The following is a 22,841-nucleotide window of genomic DNA, read 5'->3' as shown; positions in this document are numbered from 1 at the left end:
AAAAAAAAAGAACTCCAGAAACAAAGCAAGTCGTCTACTACCACTAAGCCTACACCCTTAGCCCTACTTGGTAATCTTTTAATTATTCACTTATAAAACTGAGAACTGAAACTTACCAGTGAAAAAAAAACACTTATTAGAATATGAACTAGAAAAATGGCCTAGTGTACTTGCTCCAACTAGGGCCTTGGGGTTGTCCTTGCTCAATGCTGGCATTCTACCACTTAAGCCACAGCTCTACGCGTGCGTGCGTGCGTGTGTGTGTGTTTCTCGGGGTTGCTCAATGCTGGCATTCTACCACTTAAGCCACAGCTCTACACACGTGTGTGTGTGTGTGTGTTTCTCGGGGTTGTCCTTGCTCAATGCTGGCATCCTACCACTTAAGCCACAGCTCTACACGTGTGTGTGTGTGTGTGTGTGTGTGTGTTTTCTGGCAGAGGCTGGCTTCTAACTATGATCCTCAGATCTCAGCCTCCTGAGTAGCTAGGATAACAAATATGACACACCAGTTCCTGACATCTCAGAAGAAAAAAAATTTTTTTTTGACCAGTCTTGGGGGCTTGAACTCAAGACATGGACACTGTCCCTGAGCTTCTTTTGCTCAAGGCTAGCACTCTACCACTTGAGCCATTGTGCCACTTCCTGCTTTTTCTATTTATGTGGTAATGAGGAATTGAACCCAGGGCTTCATGCATACTAGGCAAGCACTCGACCACTAAGCCACATTCCCAGCCCTCAGCAATTTTTTTTAAAGCCACAATCATAGTCTTTCTGTCTAGTCTCTCCCTCTTCACCTCTATCCCCCCTCCTTTCCTTTCTCTCTTTCTCTCAGATAGGGCCTAGCTATGTAGCCTAGACTGGCTTTGAAGTTTCCAACCTCCTGAGTGCTGAGATTACAGGTATGCCACTTATACATGTCTTCATAGTTTCTCTTTGTACTAAATCTAGTGTCCTCTTGGTCTTGGTGGCCACTGAAAAACCAGGAACCTCACTTTTTTTTTTTTCCTTTCTGATTGAAGCACATATCACATAAAACTTGCAGTGAGCTTCAAAGGGGCAAAGATTTAGTGCCTTAGGTTAGGTAAATTTGTCTAAGACTAAATATCAGCTAAAAATGTGGTAATCAGTAATAACTATGAAAGAACATTTAGAACATTCAAGAAGGCAAGAAACTATGAGAAATAAATGGATAGAATTTGGTTTTAGAGTATTTAGTACTAAGCGTATAGTGTATATCCCAGAACTTTCTGGATAGAATACTGCACTTTTCTACAAATGAAGTGTTAGAGAGTAGTGACATTACATCTTTCTTGCTTTTTTTTTTTTTTTTTAATGCCAGGCTTTAACTGAGAGCCTCTGAATCTCAACTCAGTTTTTTTCTGTTCATTTTGCCACTCATTGCTGGCACTCTACCAACTGAGCCATGCCTCAACTTCTAGTTTTTTTTTTGTTAACTGGAGATAAAGAGCTTCTTAGATTTATCTGCCTGGACTGGTTGGAACTATGATTCTCAAATAGACATCAACCTCTTGAGAAGCTAGTAGTATAGGTAAACCACTGGCAGGCCAGTTGTGATATCATTTTTTAATCTTGTCTGATATGCTAGGTATTCTTTTGAATACTTTTTTTTTTGTTGGTTGTGGGGCTTGAACTCAGGGCCTGGGCTTTTGTTGGGGGGCTTTTTCTACCACTTGAGCCACAGCTCCATTTCTGGTTTCTAGTGGCTAATGAAAGATAAAGAGTTTTATGGACTTTTCTATCCAGCCTGGTTTTGAATCATGATCCCTAGATCTGTTTCCATATTAGCTAGGATTATATGCATGAGCCACCAATGCCCAGCTTTGAGTACTTCTGATATAATAACTCAGTCACTTTTTATAACAACTATAAGTAAATCTTTATTAGTCTTTTTTTTTTCCTGTTGATTGTGAGACTTGAACTATGGGCTGGGTACTGTCCCTCAGCAGTTCAGCTCAAGGCAAGTGCTCTACCACTTGAGCCACAGTGCCACTTTCAGTTTCCTGGTGTTTTATTGGCAATAAGAGTCTCATGGGCTTTCCTGCTTAGGCTGGCTTTGAACTGTGATCCTCAGATCAGCTTCCTGAGAAGCTAGGATGACAGGCCTGAGCCACCAGCGCCTGGCCCTTATTAGTCTTTTTTTTTTTTTAAATCAGTCATGAGACCTGAACTCTGGGCCTGGGCACTGTCCCTCAGCTCTTCAGCTCAAGGCTAGCACTCTACAACTTGAGCTACAGCACCACTTCTGGCTTTTTCTGTTTATGTGGTGCTAAGGAATCAAACCCAGGGCCTCATGCATGTGACGCAAGTACTCTACCACTGAGCCACCTTCCCAGATCCTCTTACTAGTCTTATAGATAAGGAAACTAAGGTAGAGGCTTACCTGTAATTTGACCATGTCACCTAGAACATGTCCTCAAAGGGCACACAACAGTATCTTATATTCCAAATATGAATATACTTTTAGTTTAAAAGAAGAATCTACTAAAAGACTGAATGGTAGGTCTTATACTAACAAATCATGCCTCTAGACCTTGTGCATTCTAAGTTAAGGTCTTGCTAAGTTTGTGTAGGCTGACCTACAATTCAAAGTTCTCAATGCCTCTGCTTCCTGAATAGCTAGAATTACAGGTGAGTGTTACCACATGCAGCTTAAAAATTTTAAGGCTTAAAAATATATTAAGACTTATGATTTTTAAACCTCAATTTAAATGTTAAATCATCATCTTAAATCTATAGCTTTAAGTCTTAAAAGCATTATAATTATCTTTAGAACACCCTAGAAGAAACTTTCTTTACCATTCAGCTTGTTTTCTCTGCTCTGCCAACTCATGGAGCCGCCGAAGGGCTTTTTCTTGTTTCTTTTCATCTTTGCGAGATCTTGAAGAAACATTTCGGGCAAACTCCCTCTGCTTGAGATCTTTTAATCTCTGGGTAACGGAAAGAAAGGAAAACAGGGTAGGTGATTTAGAGTATCTTGGGGATTTTAAAGACAAAGCCTTTAAACTATTTACTCTCAACCAATGGTTATGGTACTAGTGTAGAACACATTATCATACTTTCTTATGGTAACTGAAAACACAATGGCTAAATACTCTGGGTACACACGTGTAATATCTGCATTTCTAATTAGGACAGAAGTCATCTGCCTTATTGGACAAAATAAAATGTTGTCAGAAGCAAAAAGCAAATTTTAGAACATTGGGAAGAAAGAAAAGGGACTATTTAATCACCTGTTCTTCCAAGATGCAAAACTAGACAAACAGAGCATGAGATAAATTGTAGTAACACAGGCCAAAGAGAACAGAAAGGGGTTAGGCTAGCACAGAAAATTATTTGCAATGTAAGATCTTAAAAAGCAATGTACAGCTTTCATGGGGGAGGTTATATAAATCAAAACAAGTAGACAACATACTTTCATTTTACCATAAAAGGTGTTGTTTCTTTTCAGCATGTTTCCTGTCATATTTAACAAACCCTAGAGGTCTTCCAATACTAGCACATTCAGAGTTCATCAGTTTGACCACTTTCATCTGGTCAGTCTACCGAAATTAGAGTACAATATTAATAGCTTTTATTCCTTCATGGTTCTGAGAGAAATACCCAGAGGATAAAGAGGGAAAATAGAGATAAAGCTGAAGATTTGAAAATTCAGATAATAGGTCTTTTATTCTCAAAAGCTGCTGTATACATTTCCTTAAGATAAAAGAAAAGAACAGTGCCAGAATACACTGGTGACAAAGTCCAGACATACCTATCTGCAATGAAGACAGGATTAAAATTATTTAACACAATAGGTAATATAAAAAAAAACACACATACATTAGTTTATGTTTTTACATCAGCTTCGGAAAAGGACTTTGACCCAATATAAAGTGGACATTGCTTTGTAAAAAGGTATGATGTTCAACAGACAGAGGAATTTTCGTACCTAATATTTATGAAGCCTGTTTTGAAACTCTTTTGAATTGGGAAGGGGAAAGAAAGGGTAGAAAGACACACGCACGCACACACAAAAAAAAGAGATACAGCTAAAGACACTAGTAGAAAAACTCACTCTTGTGATCAGGGCTTCCAAATTAGAAGGATTTGCTTTCAATACATCAGCTGAAAATGTCATATCACAAAGGAAAAAAAGTAAAAAATAAAACAAGAATGGAAGAGAAAAAAATAAAGCAAGCATTACTACATAAGCTCTCTTAGTGAATCTGCAAACTATTATACTGAACAATCAAGGACAAAGCCATCAACTTTAAAAGTGCTGGGAGAAGGGAAGCACATATGTGTACACACAGACTGACACACTGCTACCTAGGTATGTGAAACCATTCCTATTGCTTATTAATAAAAATGACTACATAACTTTGGAAAGGACTGCTGCTGTCTAAAAGCAGTTAGCCTTGTATTCACTTATCTTTGTTTTAGGGAAATTCAAGTAACCAACAGCTGGTTAAATTGTTACTGAGACAGGCTGCTCTCACAGTAGACTATAAAAAGACTTCAAACAGAGAACTCTTCTAAGTAAATATGAATCTAATTTTCTTCTTCCAAAAGAAATAGGGGAGAAAGAGTCTCCATCGTGCCTATATTATTACTTTAAGGCTATCAACCTAGATTTTTCTTCTCTTTACAATAAGCTCTTTACTCAAAATTTAAATAGAATGTGTTTTTCTTATATATGCCATCTTCTTTCTAGTCACTTCATTGTTTCCCCACGCTTAATCATCTCTTTCCTTTTTATAAATATTTCATCTTATTTAGGAAGCAGTTATGTTTTATATACATTTTGTATGCTAGCACTGGGGCTTGAACTCAGGGTATGGGCACTGTCTCTGAGCTTTTTTTCTCAAGGCTGCCACTGTACCACTTGAGCCACAGCTCCATTTCTGGCCTTTTTGTCTGGAAGAGGACTCTCAGACATTCCTGCCCAAGCTGGATTTGAACCATGATCCTCAGATCTCAGTTTCCTGAGTAGCTAGGTTACAGATATGAGCCACTGGCACCTGTATAAGGAGGCATTTATTGAACAATAGGACATTTTGTCCCAAAGAATGTTCTTCCACCAATGTCTAGAGCCTCCAGGATGATTTCCAATTTGAAGTACAACTGTGTTCAACTTATTTTGAAAGATACCCTACCACTTCAGGCTAGCATATATGTGCGCACACATGTGTATATAATGTAGAGGGATAGAAGACAAATGAGATGATGCTAATACACTGAAATTATAAATTTTGTTACTTTATCAAGTGTAGCATATGCTCTCTCTCCCTCTCCCTTTTTCTCCCTCCCTCGACCGCCCTCTCTGTCTCACACACACACACACACACACACACACTTTGTTTTGCTTGACTGAGCTTGAACCCAGGGCTAGCTATGTTCTTGATAGGCAGGTGCTTTAAAAAAAATTTTTTTTAGGTGCTTTAATGTTTGGGCCACAGTTTTCTGCTCTGTGTTTTTTGTTGTTTTGTTTTTTGAGAGTCCTGAGAACTTTTTTGTCCAAGCTGTTCTGGATCACAACCCCCTACTTATGCTTCCTGACATATCTAGGATGACAGGAGTGTATCACTGTATCTGGACTTGCCTAGACTATTATATTCCCAATGTCAGACTCCCACACAGCTGGTACAATAGACATATACCACTATGCACAGCGTTTTTTTGTTTTTGTTTTGTTGGTCATGGGGCTTGAACTCTGGGCCTGGACACTATTCTCAGGTCTTCAGTTCAAGGCAAGCACTCTACCACTTGAGCCACAGCGCCACTTCCAGTTTTCTGAGTGGTTGATTAGAGATAAAGAGTCTCATGGACTTTCCTGCCTGGGCTAGCTTTGAACCGTGATCCTCGGATCTCAGCCTCCTGAATAGCTAGGATTAGAGGTGTGAGCCACTGGCTCCCAGCTATGCACAGCTTTTTATTGGTTGAGGTGAGATTTCTTCAAATTTTTGCCTGAGCTGGCCTCCTTGGCCCCTAGAAGCTAGAATTATAGGAGTGAGCCACCACTGCCTGGCTCCATATCATCTTTACAAACTTGAGTCAAACCTATAGTCTCAAAGGTAGAAACGAGAAACTCAAAATTTTAGCTTCAACTTGAGACAGGGCTCAGCAAACTCTCAAACACACTATGTACATTTGTGGTCTTGCTCATGTGATAGCATTCTGGTAATAAAAATGGCAAGACATGATTTAGCTCCTATTTTTCCTTTACCTAACTTAAAGACTTTCCTTCCAATTCAAAGGCAAACTAAATCCCCCTCACAAAATCTCTTCTGATCCTTCGTAAGGCATGATATCTTTTTCTGAACTGCCAGTACTTTTGCCATAGTTCTTATCTAGCAGCAGTCATATTCTGTTCTCTGATAACAGTTAGTAATCAATTTTGTCTTTCAGAAAGGCAGTATGTATAAGCTTCATAGTCTAAAGGACCTATGTTTAAATCACAGTTAAATCACTATGTGATTTTTATCCATCACAGCTTCAGTTCCCTCAGTGTAAAGACAGGGCTATTAGTAGATTTATGATACTAATGTCAAAATAAATGTAAATCACTTAGTAAGTCACAACTGTTCAATACTCTTTTCCTTTAAGTTTATCTTTATAATCAAACCCCCAAAACATGAAATAGAGCAAAGTCTATAAAAGAGATCTACTTAATAATTTGGTTTAAATAGTGGATCTTTGATTTTTTTCCCCAAATAAAAATTTCTAATATTTGTAGGAAAGACTAATACAAAATAATTGCACATCTCTAATAGGGACATATTTTAAGCAATTATTCAGAGAGCAAAAGAGCCTCTTATTTGGAGAAACAACAAGTCTAAAAATGTATATCCCGGGGCTGGGGGTTTAGCCCAGCAGAAGGGCGCCTGCCCTGGGTTTGGTCCTCAGCCCTGGGGGGGAAAAATGTATATCCCATGTTCCTAGATAAAACTAAGTCAAATGACAAGATAGATACTGATCAGAAACTTAATTCCCTATATGCAAAATTTTTTTTGGGAGATGATAGGGATTGAACTCAGGGCCTGGAGCAAATTGAGCATGACCTCTACTACTATCTGAGCTACATCCCCAACCTAAAAAATAATTTTTATAAAGGTACAAGGACCTAGCCAGTATTTCAAAACTGCCTATTTCATTCAATAGGTAGTAGTCCTGGCTCATTTGCCACTGGAATGTTCATATGAAATTCTGTACACTGTACTCAATTTGTTCTCAGAAATTCTTAGAAAAGGACGGCTTCAGATAACTTATTTAAGTAAAAATAAAAGGCCAGCATGATTGCTTATCAGAGAAGAATCAGAAAACAGAAGAAAGAAAGAAGAGGGTAAAAAAGATGCCAAAAACTAGCCAGGCACTGGTGCCTCATGTCTGTAATCCTAGCTACTCAGGAGATAGATCTGAGGCTCACAGTTCAAAGCCAGCAGGGCAGGAAAGTCCGTTAGACTCTTATCTCCAATTAACCACTAGAAAACTGGAAGTGGAGCTGTGGCTCAAAGTGGTAGAGTGCTAGCCTAGCGCTGAAGGAGTTAAAGGATAGTACCTAGGCTCTGAGTTCAAGTCCCACAACCACCATCACCAACAACAAAAAGTATACATTTGTGGTATAAGAATGACACTTTCTACTGTTCCTCAAGGTAGCTAAGTTCTTCCTTAAACTTTCTAAATGTCTAACAGAGAGGAAAAACCTTAACAAATGATGCAGTACTTGAAGTATCAACCAAATTAACTGGGGCTCCTCTGGGTTGGTTAAAGATAACATAGCTTAGCAGAGACAGAGAGAGTGACTCACTCTGTAATCCTAGCTACTCAAGAAGGTGAGATCTGGGGATCGTCACTCTAAGCCAGCCTGGCCAGAAAAGTCCTTCAGAGACTCTTATCTCCAATTAACTACCCCAAAACCGGAAGTGTACTGTGACTCAAGTTGCAGAGTGCTAGCCTTGAGCACAAAGAAGCTCAAGGTCAAGTGCCCAAACCCTTGAGTTCAAGCTCCATAACCAACCAAAAAAAAAAAAGAAAAGAAAAGAGAAGAAAAAGAAACACAGCTTAAGGGCTGATGCTGTAGCTTAACAGAAAAGTGTTTGCCCATAAAAACAAAACAAAAATTCCACAGCTTACAGAGAGTTATCAGGCTGGCAGATAAATATCTTAACTCTGGACACTAATTTCTACTTGACTAGCTGAACAAATTATGCTAAAAAATAGAAAATGGAAAATCTTTTTTTTTTTTTTGTCGGTCGTGGGGCTTGAACTCTGGGCCTGGGCGCTGTCCCTCAGCTCTTCAGCTCAAGGCGAGCGCTCTACCACTTGAGCTACAGCGCCACTTCCGGTTTTCTGGTGGTTTATTGGAGATAGGAGTCTCACGGTCTTTCCTGCCCGGGCTGGCTTTGAACCGCGATCCTCAGATCTCAGCCTCCTGAGTAGCTAGGATTACAGGTGTGAGCCACCAGCGCCCGGCGAAAATGGAAAATCTTAATGCAGCAATAGCAAACATGTAGAAAAGGATCACCAAGCAGTCATGTATTGTTTAATTGAGGACTTCATGAACACAAGTAGACTAAAGTAGACATTTTGTCTACTAAAGTAACTTTCTACTGTCTAGTAAATGTAATGTCTATGTAAATTCTAATGTCTACTAAAGTTAACATTCAGGCTCTGTAGCAGATAATTTAATTAAATTTATTTTTTATGCTGGTCTGAGGATTAAACTCAGGGCTTGGGCACTGTCCCTGAGTTTTTGTGCTCAATGTGTTCTACTACTTTGAGCCACAGCTCCATTCTGGCTTTTTAGTGGTTAATTGGTGATAAGAGTCTCATTATTGGACTTTCCTGCCTGGGCTGGCTTTGAACTTTGATCCTCAGATCCCAGCTTCCTGAATACCTAGGATTATAGGTGTGAGCCATCAGTGCCTAGCACAGATTAAATTACTTTACACTATATGGCTTTTTTTTTGGACAATATTAGTGGATTAATAACAAGTAGAACCATTATTACAGTATTACTACGTTTAAGCTGGGAATTAAAGTGTAAGAATACTCTGTCCATAGTTTTTCTTTTCTTCTTCTTTTGTTGGTTATGGGGCTTGAACCCTGGGCCTGGGCACTGTCCCTCAGCTCTTCAGCTAAAGGCAAGTGCTCAACCACTTGAGCCACAGTGCCACTTCTGGTTTTCTGGTGGCTTATTGGAGATAAGAATCTCACAGACTTTCCTGCCCGGACTGTCTTTGAACCTTTATTCTCAGATCTCAGCCTCCTGAGTAGCTAGGATTACAGGCGTGAGCTACCGGCACCTGGCTTTCAAATTTATTTTCTAATGGAAAAAAACAAAAAACAATTCCCATGCAAAGGAAATTTTAGACATCAGAAAACAGGTATTTACTACCACTAAGACAATTTTCATTCCTTAACAATATACATTACTAAAAGAATTTCATCTTCTACTAACTTAGATTTCCTTCACTATTATCATCTTGAGTATAATCTTCCTTCCTTGAATAGTTAAATGTGAGGTTTTCTTCAGTTTCCTAGCCTTTTCTTTCAATCACCAAGTGGTGATGTGTGAGACGATCTTATCTCACTAAACTGATACCGATTACCACTAAAATAATTATGTTCTATATTTACTCAGTTCTGAAGAAAAACACCTGATTTGATCTTCTTAGACTCAAAGTAGTTCTCTTTTTCTAATCAGATTAATGACAGCACTCATCCAGAACCAAGATTGAATTTCCCTAATATGCACTGTTCATACATGGCATAAACAGATACTCAATAAGTATTTACTACACTGGTTTTACTTTTTAAAATGAGATGAGGGAGAACACATGCACTTTTACGTAGTACTTCTTGTTTATGAAGACACAGGATGAATAAAGAAAGGGTTGGCCTCTTTTTCTGCTTACACATCATCTGCCCTTCTTCAAACTGCAATCGCATCTTTCATATCAACAATCCTAAATACCCCAAAATCCATGGCCTCTTCAGCCCAGTTTTTTCTTTGTTTTGTGCCTTTCCTGGGATTTGAGCTCAGGACATGGATGGGGTCCCAGAGCTTTTATGCTCAAGGCTGGTATTTGACCACAGCTCCACTTCTGGACCTTTTTTTTGGTTGCTAATTAGAGATTAAGTGTTTCACAGACTTTCTTGCCCAAGGTGGCTTCAAACCTCAATCCTCAGTCTCCTAAGTAGCTAGGAATTCAGATGTGAGCCACCAGCATCCAACAGCTTATGGATTTTTGCTCCCTTTTTCTCTCTCAGACTGAAGTAATCACACTGTAGCTATTGCTTAGACACCTGATTCAAGCCCCCAATGTCTGATGCTAATCTTGCACATCACCACTTGGTGATTGGGAGAAAAGGCCAGAAAGGAATGCAGAAAGTATCACATTTAACTACTCAGGGAAGGAAGATTATAGTCAAGATTATAATAGTGAAGGAAATCTTAGTAGACAAAAGATAAAATTCTTTTAGTAATGTGTATCAATAAGGAATGAAAATTCCATTTGGAAAGAGTACCTAGAATAATACTAAAACCAATTACTATGGAACAATGAGAAAGAAAGAAAAACAAATTCTTTATGGTAAGAACAATATTAATTACAGTCATGCAGGAAAATACTTACCATCTATTATTACCTTTTACTTTGCAACAGACTATTAATGTAATTAGGTAGATATCAAGTAAGTCTGTCACATAATTACTGTGTAATATTTGTTTTGCTATGTTGACAAATTCAGCAAAATGTCTTAGAAATATGGTATTTAAAAAAATAGTTGCCTACTTTAAGGTATTTTCATATATATGTTTTAAAATATCCAAACACACACACATGCACACACACACGTGTGTTTATTCATATATATACAAACACATATATGTATATATTTGTTCATATATATTCATTTCTACTACCATAAAAATTTAACATGGACAAGTTTTAAGATAACTTGAGATAATTTTATAATGTAACTTATCCATTTAAAGTGTCTAGCTTAGGGGATTTTGAAGCAATCATCCACAAACGTTTATTTAGACTGCTTTATCCTTTCAGACGAAAATAGAACATAGAGCCTAATCTTAGAATCTCTGTAGTACATCACTGTGATAAATTTAAGTTTATGGGGCAGAGAACAAGTTTAAATGGAAGAATGTGAAAAAAGTAAAATAATTTTTATTTATGTTAGGATTACATGCTGAACTGAAAAACAATTCCAATTACATAAAAGAATTTCTGGTGTACTTGCAACATTCTCCTCAAGGGTCTATTTAAACATACAACTCCTCTATGGAAACACAAGTTTTTCCAAGGTATAGGTTATAAGTGCTAGATCTAAGCTGCTCTTCCCAAGACAGGAATGAACACATAAGGCTAAGCAGCTAACAAGGCTCCAAAGATGTTCAAGTTTTAGAGACTGACTAAATGATTTAATTCTCTATTAAATAGTTCCAATAGTTAATGTACCCATAGCAACAGAAAGAAAATACTACTAAATTTGAAGTTTCCCTTCTGCTACACTTTATTAAAACAAACTACAAGCCAGGCACTGATACCACATGCCTATAATCCTAGCTACTCGAGGCTGAGATCTGAGGATAATGGTTCAAAGCCTACCAGGGCAGGAAAGTCCTTGAATGACTTTTTTTTTTTTTTTTTTGGTCAGTCATGGGGCTTGAACTCTGGGCCTGGACACTATCCTCAGCTCTTCAGCTCAGGGCAAGCACTGAGCCACAGCGCTAGTTCTGGCTTTCTGAGTGGTTTATTGGAGATGAAAGTCTCAAGGAGTTTCCTGCCTGGGCTGGCTTGCGCCACTGAGAGCCCCTTGAGACTCTTACATCCAATTAACCACCAAAAAGCTAGAAACAGAGCAGTGGCTCAAGTGGTAGAGCACTACCCTTGAGCAAAAAAGCTCAAGGACAGCACCCAGGCCCTTGGTCAAGGTCCTTAGGACCAGTGTATAAGCATGTGTGTGCCTATACATGTGTGCGCATGTGCACGTGTGTGCGTGCCTGCACAAGCACGCGCATACACACACACATTCTATTTTAACCAGAGTGCGGGTGATTTCTTGTCTGAAACCCTATATAATCAGATTTGAAGCCAGCCTGAGCAAGAAAGTCAGCAACACTCTTAGATCTCCAATTAGCCTCCAAAAAGGCACTTGAGTTCCTTAGCAAAAAAGCTAAGGAACATGTTTGTGCCCAGGCTTAGGTTCAAGTCCCAATACTGCAACCAAAAAATAAAAAATCTATTCCGTACAATTTAGTGCTCACTGCTTTGGGTTCATCCATTTTAGTTATTTTTTTTTGGGGGGGGGGTCCCGTTGTGGGGCCTGAACTCTGGGCCTGAGCGCTGTCCCTCAGCTCTTCAGCTCAAGGCTAGCGCTCTACCACTTGAGCCACAGCTCCACTTCTGGCTTCTTATGTGGTGCTGAAGAATCCAACCCAGGGCCTCAGGCATGCAAGGCAAGCGCTATACCACTGAGCCAACTTCCCAGCCCTATTTTAGTTACTTCAAATAAAGGAAACTAAAGCTGGGTTTTGTAGGCATGCCTGTAATACCAGCTACTTAGGAGGTAGAGACAAGAGGATCTTGAGTTTGAGTCTGGAAAAGCAAAATCATGGACAAGTCTAACTTACAAATAACCAAGGGTCACTCCCCCTCTCTTCTCTCAGTGTCTTGCTTGCAGGTCTCTAGACTGTCTAGGTGATGTTCAGTGGATGAAGTAGAGGCAGCTGTATTATCAAATCCAAAATTCTGGAATGATTATGTCCTCCACACTAAGGATCTGGAAGGGGTGAATGGTAATAATTGGGAGTAGAAGCCCAGCTGTACTGGTACTTGATGGTAACATGTAGAGATCTCTTTTTAATGAAGCGAGTCATAACTTCCATATGGGTGGGGAATTTGTGTTTGGAAAAGAGAGATCCTTATAGCTCATCAAGTTCTGAAGATTCGTAAAAAAACAATTTATCATTCTGACTGAAGGAGATAATAATGCTGCTGATGATCAAGACCTCTATAAATAAAGACCACATTGGCTAGAGAAAAAAGATGTAGAAAGCCAGAAGACTTGTTCCTTATGTTGGAACTGTTGACAACCCTTATGAACGACTACCTTAAAGTAAGTAGTACTGTATTTTCTGGGTTTGTGTTGGTCCAAGTCAGCCTCAATATTCTGGCAAGATGTGTATTTTTGTTACTGAATGTCCTGAGTAGATGTTGGTTTGTAGTTGGTGGCATGCAGAACACACACTGATGGCCCTTCCTGGGAGCATGGGTGTACATACTTGTAAGCATTAGTTTATGTTCCCACACCAGAACTATGCATGAATGGATGCATGTGCACCAAGGAGTCCACTTCATGGAACTCCCAATCACAAGATTTCATACTTTGTGATGGTCACCCTTTCACATTTTGACATATCAGTGAATTTTTTTATATTAAAAGGTTAAGAAGAGCTAGGAATGTGGTTTAATGGTAGAGTACTTCCTAGCATGCATGAAGCCCTAGGTTCAATTCCTCAGTACCACATAAACAGAAAAAAACAGAAATGCTGCTGTGGCTCAAGTGGTAGAGTGCTAGCCTTGAGCAAAAGTTCAGGGACAGTGCCCAGATCCTGAGTTCAAGCCCAAGGACTGGCCAAAAGAAAAAAAAAAAAAGGTTAAGAAAAAAAATTCAAGGGTGGTTCACATCTACAATCCTAGCTACTCAGAAACTTGAGATCTGGAGGACTGATGTCAGTCTGAGCATAAAAGTTTACCAAATGCAGGCCTGGAAAATAGCTCAGGTTCTGGAGTGCTAGGGTAGTAAATAGTAAGGTCAAAACTCCAGTACCAAAATACAAAACAAATAAAACAAATAAAAGACAATTGAGGAAACTACTTTTATTATCTGCTATTTTATTATCTGCTATCACCAAATTAGTCTTGTGATTTATGTTAAAGAAAAAAAAAGCTAAGAGGTTTTTATATTAAAGTTATTTTTTCAGAAAAAGAGGGAGACTAGAGCAAATTTCAGAAGCTGATTTACAGTGCCAGATTTTGACAAATGGATTGATGTACTGAAATTCTAAGTAAGTTGATAAGGAAGCAGTCTTCAATTTTCTATTTTCCCAATGTCAGTCAGAACTCACAGAAACTTGAGAGGAAGGAGAGGAACAGCCCTGGGTCACAAACAAACACAAGTGTTTTTAGAAGACTAGTAACATTAAATCACATAGCTGTTAAGAGAAAAGAGATGCAAAAGGTAAGTTGAAATCAAAACTAGAACTGACTACAGAGAAGTAAAGAGGTAATAATGACTCAGCTCTATTCAAGGGTTATATCAAAATGTAGGCCCAATATCACTGGATATTTATTAATTTTTCAAGGTAAGTCAAAGCTGAATTATATAAAACTGAATCTGCTGTTCCTCAGCTCTTCAGCTCAAGGCTAGTACTCTACCACTTGAGCCGTAGCGCCACTTCCAGCTTTTTCTGCTTATGTGGTGCTGAGGAATCAAACCCAGGGCCACATGCATGCAAGGCAAGCACTCTACCACTGAGCCACCTTCCCAACCCTGCTCTTCTTGTTTAAGAGATGGGCATGCCTTTAATTTCAGCAGTTGGGAGACTGAGGTAGGAAGACAGAAATCAAGGCTAGTTTGTGCTACATAGAGCTACAAGGTCTTGCTGCATAGCAACAGAAAGTAACAACAAAAAATCAAGAACAGTAACACCAATAAAACAAAAATCAGGAAGTGGTGCTGTAGCTCAAGCCATAGAACACTGGCCTTGAGCTGAAGAGGGCAGGGATAGCGCCCAGGCCCAGAGTTCAAGCCCCACGACTGACCAAAAAACAAAAAACAAAAATCAAGAACAGTAAAACAGTAACAACAATAACAAATAAGAGATGGATTCTCAACAACTTGTCAAGACTGGCCCTGAAACCCTGGTCTCTCAAATAATTCCACCTTGGAATCCAGAGTATCTGAAATTATATATGTGCACCATTAGGTTCAGCTTTCATTTTTTAACAAGTTGGAATAAATGAAAATTAAAAGTAGAATGGTTAACACCATCAAGACCAGACTAAATATATCTGCTAAGACAATTTGTGATCTCTGGCTCATAATTAGAAGTTCTTAGTAGCATAAACACAAGAGAAAAAGATTGGAAGAATCTTGAGTGAGTTTTGAAATTGCTAGGGCACTGACTATTATTATCCCCATTATTATTATTTATTTACTTTTTGTATGTACATTGCTGGGGATTGTACCCTGGACTTTGTACATGCAAGGCAAATACTATACCACAGAACTATTGCTTTTTTTTGGGGGGGGGGTCCGGTCGTGGGGCCTGAACTCTGGGCCTGGGCGCTGTCCCTCAGCTCTTCAGCTCAAGGCTAGTGCTCTACCACTTGAGCCACAGCACCACTTCCGGCTTTTTTCTTTTTTTGCTTATGTGGTGCTGAGGAATCAAACCCAGGGCCTCATGCATGCAAGGCAAGCACTCTACCACTGAGCCACCTTCCCAGCCCCAACACAGAACTATTCCTTTAGCCTTTCTATTATTCTAATAATACTAATAGTGTGCTGCTACATTTGTTTTGGGAAAAAGAATATTATGCCAGACCTATAATCCCATCCTTGGAAGGTAAAGCAGGAAGATGGAGAATTCAAGGCTATCTGGAACAAAGCTAATGAAACCCTATCTCAAAAACAAAATAAGAAGCTGGGCACTAGTGACTCACACTTGTAATCCTAGCTACTCAGGGAGCTGAGTTCTGAGGATCATGGTTTGAAGCCAACTATAGCAGCAAAATCCACGAAACTCTTACCTACAATTAACCACCAGAAGGCTAGAAGTGGAGCTATTGCTCAAATAGTAGAGTGCTACCTAGCCTTGAGCACAAAAGCTCAGGGACAGCACACAGGCCCAGAGTTCAAGCTCCAGAACAGGCACTAAATAATTTTTTTTTGTCAGTCGTGGGGCTTGAACTCTGGGCCTGGGTGCTGTCCCTCAGCTCTTCAGCTCAAGGCGAGCGCTCTACCACTTGAGCTACAGCGCCACTTCTGGTTTTCTGGTGGTTTATTGGAGATAAGAGTCTCACAGTCTCTCCTGCCCGGGCTGGCTTTGAACCGCGATCCTCAGATCTCAGCCTCCTGAGCAGCTAGGATTACAGGCGTGAGCCACCAGCGCCTGGTGGCACTAAATAAATATTAAATAAATAAAAGGGCTGGAAGCATAGCCTGAGAGCTTGCCTAGCAAGTGTGAAACTCTAGGTCTAATCCCCAGTACTGCCAAGTAACAATGATAATATCATTTGAAGTTTGAATTTTAAGGTTTTCTATAAAATTAAAGAAATATCCACTTAGCAGATGAGCATTTTCAGATATCTGAGATAAACTTTAGTTTCAGCTAGGTGCCAGTGGTTCAAGCCTGTAATCTTAGCTACTTAGGAGGCTGATATCTGAGGACTGAGGTTTGAAGCCAGCCAGAGCAAAGGAATCCAAAGGGCAATCATTTCCAATTAACCACTAAAAAGTCAGAAGTGGAGGTGTGGCTGAAGTGACAGCACTAGCTTTGAGAAAAAAAAAAAAAAAAAGCCAATGAGAGCAAAATGATGAGTTCAACCAGTACTGACAGATACACACACAGACACACAGACACACACAAAACCAACAAATACTAGTTTTCAAATTTAAGTGTAGGTTACAACTAAGTCAACAAAAGTAGGAGATGATTAGTATTAGTGTTTACAGAGCACTCAGAAACCTCAGAACATATAAAATCAAATAACAGATTTTTATATTTACTAAGGAATGATATGGCTTATCTTTTGGAGATTCCAAAATATAATAAAACTAGTGTGTTTGTGTGTGTGTGTGTGTGTGTGTGTGTGTGTATGCGCACGCATGCACATGTGCATGCACTTGCACATGTGCTGGTTCTTGAGCTTGAACTCAGAGCCTGCACACTGTCCCTGAGCTCTTTTGTTCAAGGATAGTGCTCTACCACTTGAACCACAGCTCCCCTTCTGGCTTTTTTGGTGATTAATCGGAGATAAAGACTTTTATGAAATTTGAATAGCAGTTCTCAGGCTCCTGAGTAGCTAGGATTATAGGTATGAACTACTATATATAAACCAAAGCTTATATATAGCCACATTACTATTATGTTTTGTAGTAAGGTCTTCACAAAATCTTTTTTTTTTTTCGTCAGTCATGGGGCTTGAACTCTGGGCCTGAGTGCTGTCCCTCAGCTCTTCAGCTCAAGGCTAGTGCTCTACCACTTGAGCCACAGTGCCACTTCCAGTTTTCTAGTGGTTTACTGGAGATCTGGAGCTAAAGAGTCTCATGTACTTTCCTGCCTGAACTGGCTTTGAACTGTGATCCTAAGATCTCAGCCTCCTCAGTAGTTAGGATTACAAGCGTGAGCCACCAGCGCCCAGCTTCACAAAAACTTATAAAACTGGAAGAAAAACTAGTAAATAGGGAAAGACATGAAACACCCTTCTGCATATACAGAAAAAAAAAATCATTTACGAGTTACCACACAGCTCTTTGGGGGGGGGGGGAGGAATATGTCCTTTAAATAAAGGTAAGGGTATGTTTAAGATCCTGTGTATATTAGTTTACTATTAACAAATTGTTTTTCTGACAATTTTTAATGGTGAAAACTTGATGGGAAGGTGCAAACTAGGGATTACTAACACAGAGTAAAGTACTTACCTATAGTCTCAGATTCATAATAATCCTGTGTGCCTTCCTGGAAGACAAGACGGGTGTCTTTATGATTTTAGAGCACCAATTTGGAAAAATAGTAGGCCCATCTGTATGGTCAGTTCATGTCCATTGAAGAGGAATAAAAAATATACTCAATCTCCTCTTAGGGGTTATTTAGCTGTGTTGTACCAAGGACAACTAAATGGTCTTTAGAAATTCTAAGTGCAGGCTGAAGACATGGCTCGAGTGGTAGAACACCTGCCTAACAAGCGAATCCTTATCCTGCCAAATAAATAACCAAATAAACAAAATATAATTCTAAGTGCAGAGAAGAGTTAAACTATAAAACTTAGCACTTTTATTTTGGTTGACATGTAACATGCTGATTTGAGATTCTAACACAATAAGACAAAAGTAACAGAAAGGGGCTGGGAAGGTGGCTCAGTGGTAGACGGCTTGCATTGCATTCATGAGGCCCTGGGTTCGATTCCTCAGCACCACATAAGCAAAAGCAAAAAGCTGGAAGTGGCATTGTGGCTCAAGTGGTAGAGCACTGCCTTGAGCTGAAGAGCTGAGGGACAGTGCCCAGGCCCAGAGTTCAGGCCCCATGACCGGACCCCATAAATAAACAAAAAACAAAAGTAACAGGAAAAGAAGGTTTACTTTTCAATCAATAAGAATAGAAGACAAACTCACCCTACATCTATTTTGTGATTGTATTGCTCATACTGAGGCTTGAATTCAGAGTCTCATGCTTGGCATTTTCACTTGAGCCCTGTCTCCACTTCGGGATTTTGCTGGTTAACTGTTCCTAAGAGATCAGCCTCCAAAGAAGCTAAGATTATATGCTTGAGCTGGTATGACATCATTTCTTAATCATTTCTGATGTTCTAGACATTCTTTTAAGTACTTTTAATATAAACTCAATCACTTCTCACAACAACTATTATCTATAACTTTATTTTATACATAAATTGCGGAATAGAGCTTTACATCTGGTCTCTTTTTTTTTTGGGGGGGGGTCCAGTTGTGGGCCTGAACTCTGGGCCTGGGCACTGTCCCTCAGCTCTTCAGCTCAAGGTTAGTGCTCTACCAGTTGAGCCACAGCGCCACTTCTGGCTTTTTTTCTTTTTGCTTACATGGTGCTGGGGAATCAAACCCAGGGCCTCAGGCATGCAAGGCAAGCGCTCTACCACTGAGCCACCTTCCCAGCCCCACCTCTGGTCTCTTTTAAATTTCTCTTTAAACAGAAGAAATAAATTCATTCATTAAACATTTTCCCCAGACACACATATAGTCCCTATTAGTAGCTCATGAGCTCTGTGTGAGAAATTTTTAATTTTGTATTTTAATTTAAAAATTATTTAAAAATAAGTGAATATATTAGATCATATAGACAAGTACCTTACAAATGTTTATAGCTAGTAAAGTAAAATAATTCATTTGTCTGTACTAAGCAAAGGCCGTGATTTCATAATGCCATATATATTTAAAGGTTTTCAGTAGTTCTAATACTACAAAGGTTTTCAATCTCAGCTCTGCACCTTTTGTCATTTTGGGCCAAGAATTTCCTTTTCAGAGGCTTTCCTACATTGTAGGATGTTCAGCAGCATCTTTGACCTCTACCCACTGATGGTTCTTGGTTCAACAACCAAAAACGTCTCCTGATATTGATTGGTAAGTCTCTCTTGAGGGAAAAGTCCCTCTAAAGTAAGAACTTTGAGGCAACATAAGCTGTGTAGGAGTATAAACATGTCAATTTTAATGAAGCAAAAGTGACAACATTTCTACTTTATACAGGTTGAGAGCAATATCACTAAAACAGTATCATACACAATGAACTAATGTCAATATGAATTTCATATTGACAAATATGTTCAGATTTTGCTTTGATAGAATTTTTACCCCTTAAAATATCCTTTTTCCCATATTACTCAAGTTTGAATTAAATTTTGCTTGGTTTACTCTTTTCTAGAAGAAACTTCTAATCTTAAGTAGACTTACTAACTGAAACTGTTGATTCTTACATGTCTTTTTTTTTTTTTTCCGTCTGAAGTATCTCCTGGGGAATTACAAAATGGTCAATGTGTGTGTACTAGTTCGGGGGCTTGAATTCAGGGCCTGTACAATGTCTCTGAGATTTTGTGACCAATGCTAGTACTCTATAACTTCAGCCACAGTTCCATTTCCCTCTTTCTGGTGGAGTTAAGAGTCTCACAGACTTTCCTGCCTAGGCTGGCTTCAAACTGTGATCCTCAGATCTCAGCCTCCTGAATAGCTAGGATTACAGACACCCAGGTAGGTTTTTTTGGGGGGGTGGGGGCAGTCCTGGGGTTTTAACTCAGGGCCTGGGCACTGTCCCTGAGCTTCTTTTGCTCAAGGCTAGCACTCTACCATTTGAGCCACAGTGCCACTTCTGGCTTTTTCTGTTTATGTGGTACTGAGGAACAAAACCCAGTGCTTTATGCATGCTAGTGCTAGGCAAGCAGTCTACCACTAAGCCACATTCCCAGTCCCTAGATGGAATACAATGCATCTTGATCAATGTTATCACTACCATTGTTTTCTCTTCTGAGGAATTTTGATGTGTTCACTTCTTTTTGTCTTTTTTTATAAACATTTTTCCCCAATTAGCTTATATTAGTTATATGTGCATTTCATTGTTACATTTCTACATGTTTACAGTATTCCAGTCAATTTCATTCCTTCTATCATTCTTCTTGTCCCTTTTTTGGACTTTTGGGACAAAGGCTCTCTAGTACCCCACGTAGGCCATGAATTTGTTTGTGTAATCCAGACTAGCCTTGAACTTTCAATCTTCCTGGCTAGGTCTTCCAAGTGCTGGGATTAAGTGTATGCCATTATGCTTAGCTCCATAAACACAACATTCTCAAGAGCCTAAAAGGATGAGTAAGTATTTAGATGCCGTCTTTGTTAATTCCATTAAAAAGAGAAAAAACTTTGCCGATGCTCGTGGCTCATACCTGTAATCCTAGCCACTCAGGAGGCTGAGATCTGAGGATCAGCTGAAATCTGAGGATTGGTGGTTCGGGCATGTGGCAGGAAAGTCTGTGAGACTCTTATCCCTAATTAACCCCTAGAAAACCAGAAGTAGCACTATGGCTTAAAGTGGTGGAGCACTAACATTGAGAAATAAAGCTCAGGCACAGCAGCCAGGCCCTGACTGAGGTCAAGCCCCACAACAGGGAAGGGAGAGAGGATGGGGGGGGGGGGGGGGGGGGGGGAGGGCTTGAAAACTGGAAAAATTTTTAAAGTGGAAAAGTTATGAGATAAACAGCACTCACTATAACATTTTCTTTCCTGAAAGCTGATTTTTGTTGTTGTTTTGATGGCAGTACTGGAGTTTGAATGGGTGTTGCACTTGCTAAGCAAGTGTACATCACAAGCCCCTTTGAGCATTATTTATTCTGGAGATGAGTTCTTACTTTATGCCTAGGCTTCAATCCTTCTATTTGTGCTTTCCTTTGTCACTGGAATGATAGAGGAGTGTCAGTGTGCCCAGTCATTGGTTGAGATGGAGTCTCAACAACTTTCAGGTCTGGACTCGCCTTAAATGTTGTGAAATCCAGATTGCTGCCTTCTAAGTAGCTAAGACCTCAGCTTGAGCCATTCCTGGATGAAAGATGTTTCTTTTGGTGCCAATATGGGGTTCAGTTTGAACAAGAGCTTCAAGTTCTCATTCAGCTTTTGCATTCATGGCTAGCATTCTACCATCTGAGCCATGCCTCTACTTCCATCTTATTGCTGATTAGTTGGATAAGAGTTGCTCAGATTTGTCTGCCTGGGCTGGCTTCAAACCATGATCCTCAGATCCCAGCCTTCTGAGTAACATGAGCTACTGGTGCCCAGCTTAAAAAAAATCGATTCTCTGCAGAAGTAACTAACAATGTACTTTGCCTATTTATATGCTTTTTAAATTTCTCTTATTTGAATCAAGCAGGGTATAAAATATATTAAAACAATTTTCATGGAGCTGAGAAGGTGGCTCAGTAGTAGAGTGCTTGCCTTGCATGCATGAGGCCCTGGGTTCAATTCCTCAGCAACACATAAGCAGAAAAAAAAAAAAAGCTGGAAGTGGCGCTGTGGCTCAAGTGGTAGCGTGCTAGCCTTGAGCTGAATAGCTGAGGGACAGCGCCCAGGCCCAGAGTTCAGGCCCCATGACCGGACCACCCCCCCAAAAAAAAAAAAAACAATTTTCAAAGGTATGTAGTAAGTAAAAAGGCTGTCTTGAATGTGTAACAATCCGCAGTAACAATCAGCAGAAGAATTTAACTTCGTTATATGTGGTTAAATGTGGAAGGTATTGTTGCAAAGAAGTGTAGTATCACAACTACATACAACTTCATACAAAGATGAGATGGAAAATAATGCTTTAAGAACAAGAAACTGCCAGGTTCAACAGGTCCAGCTTAACAGAGAAGTTAGAGCAATACAACTTTATAAGTCTAACAAATACAACTACTACACCCTACATAGACTCTTTTTTTCTGTATGTGTGCATGTGGTACTAGACATTTGAACTCAGGGTCTCAGTCTTACTAGGCAAGAAGCATTCTACCATTTGAGTTCTTTACCATAGCCCTTTTCTTCCCCCCATTCTGCAGCTTGAAGTAAGGGCCTGGTCACCGTTAGTAAGCTTTTTGCTCATGGCTAGTTATCTACCACTTTAGCCACAGCTTTCTGGGTTTTTTTTGGTGGTTTTTGGTGGTTAACTGAAGATAAAGGGTTCTTGGACTTTCCTGCCTGGAGTGGCTTGGAACAGTGGACCCTCAGATCTCAGCCTCCTGAGTAGCTAGGATTATAGGCACGAGCCACTGGTGCCTGGCTTTAGTCATTTTTTCAGAGAGGGTTTCATGTTTTCACTTAGGGCAGACTGCAGACTGGGATTTACTACCCATGGCCTGCCATGAAGCTGGAATTTCAGACGCGGACTAGCAAACCTGGCTTACACAGGGTCTCAATAACTATTTGCCTATGCTGGCTTTTGAGCTGTGATTCTCTCAATTTCTTCTTCCCAAGTTGCAGAGATGAAAGACATGAGCTATAGAATCTAGCCTCGGAATTTCTTAACAAGCCAAAACTGCCCAATTTATCCTAAA

At 39.6% G+C, this 22,841-nt stretch overlaps 1 protein-coding gene across 4 annotated transcripts in view; it reads right to left on the bottom strand.

The window, feature by feature from the left end:
• Gpatch8 (G patch domain containing 8) overlaps positions 1 to 22,841 on the bottom strand; it is an 84,980-nt gene that overhangs the window by 8,785 nt on the left and 53,354 nt on the right. For all 4 annotated transcript variants that reach the window (XM_013032009.1, XM_013032010.1, XM_013032008.1 and 1 more), the window contains one exon: positions 2,818 to 2,948. In XM_013032009.1, coding sequence (XP_012887463.1) covers positions 2,818 to 2,948 — 131 coding nt within the window. The remainder of the gene's footprint in view (positions 1 to 2,817; positions 2,949 to 22,841) is intronic.

This window comes from Dipodomys ordii, unplaced genomic scaffold (genome assembly GCF_000151885.1).
Source record: "Dipodomys ordii isolate 6190 unplaced genomic scaffold, Dord_2.0 Scaffold147, whole genome shotgun sequence".
NCBI classification, from domain to species: Eukaryota; Metazoa; Chordata; class Mammalia; order Rodentia; family Heteromyidae; genus Dipodomys; species Dipodomys ordii.
This window is presented reverse-complemented; position numbering and strand designations above follow the sequence as displayed.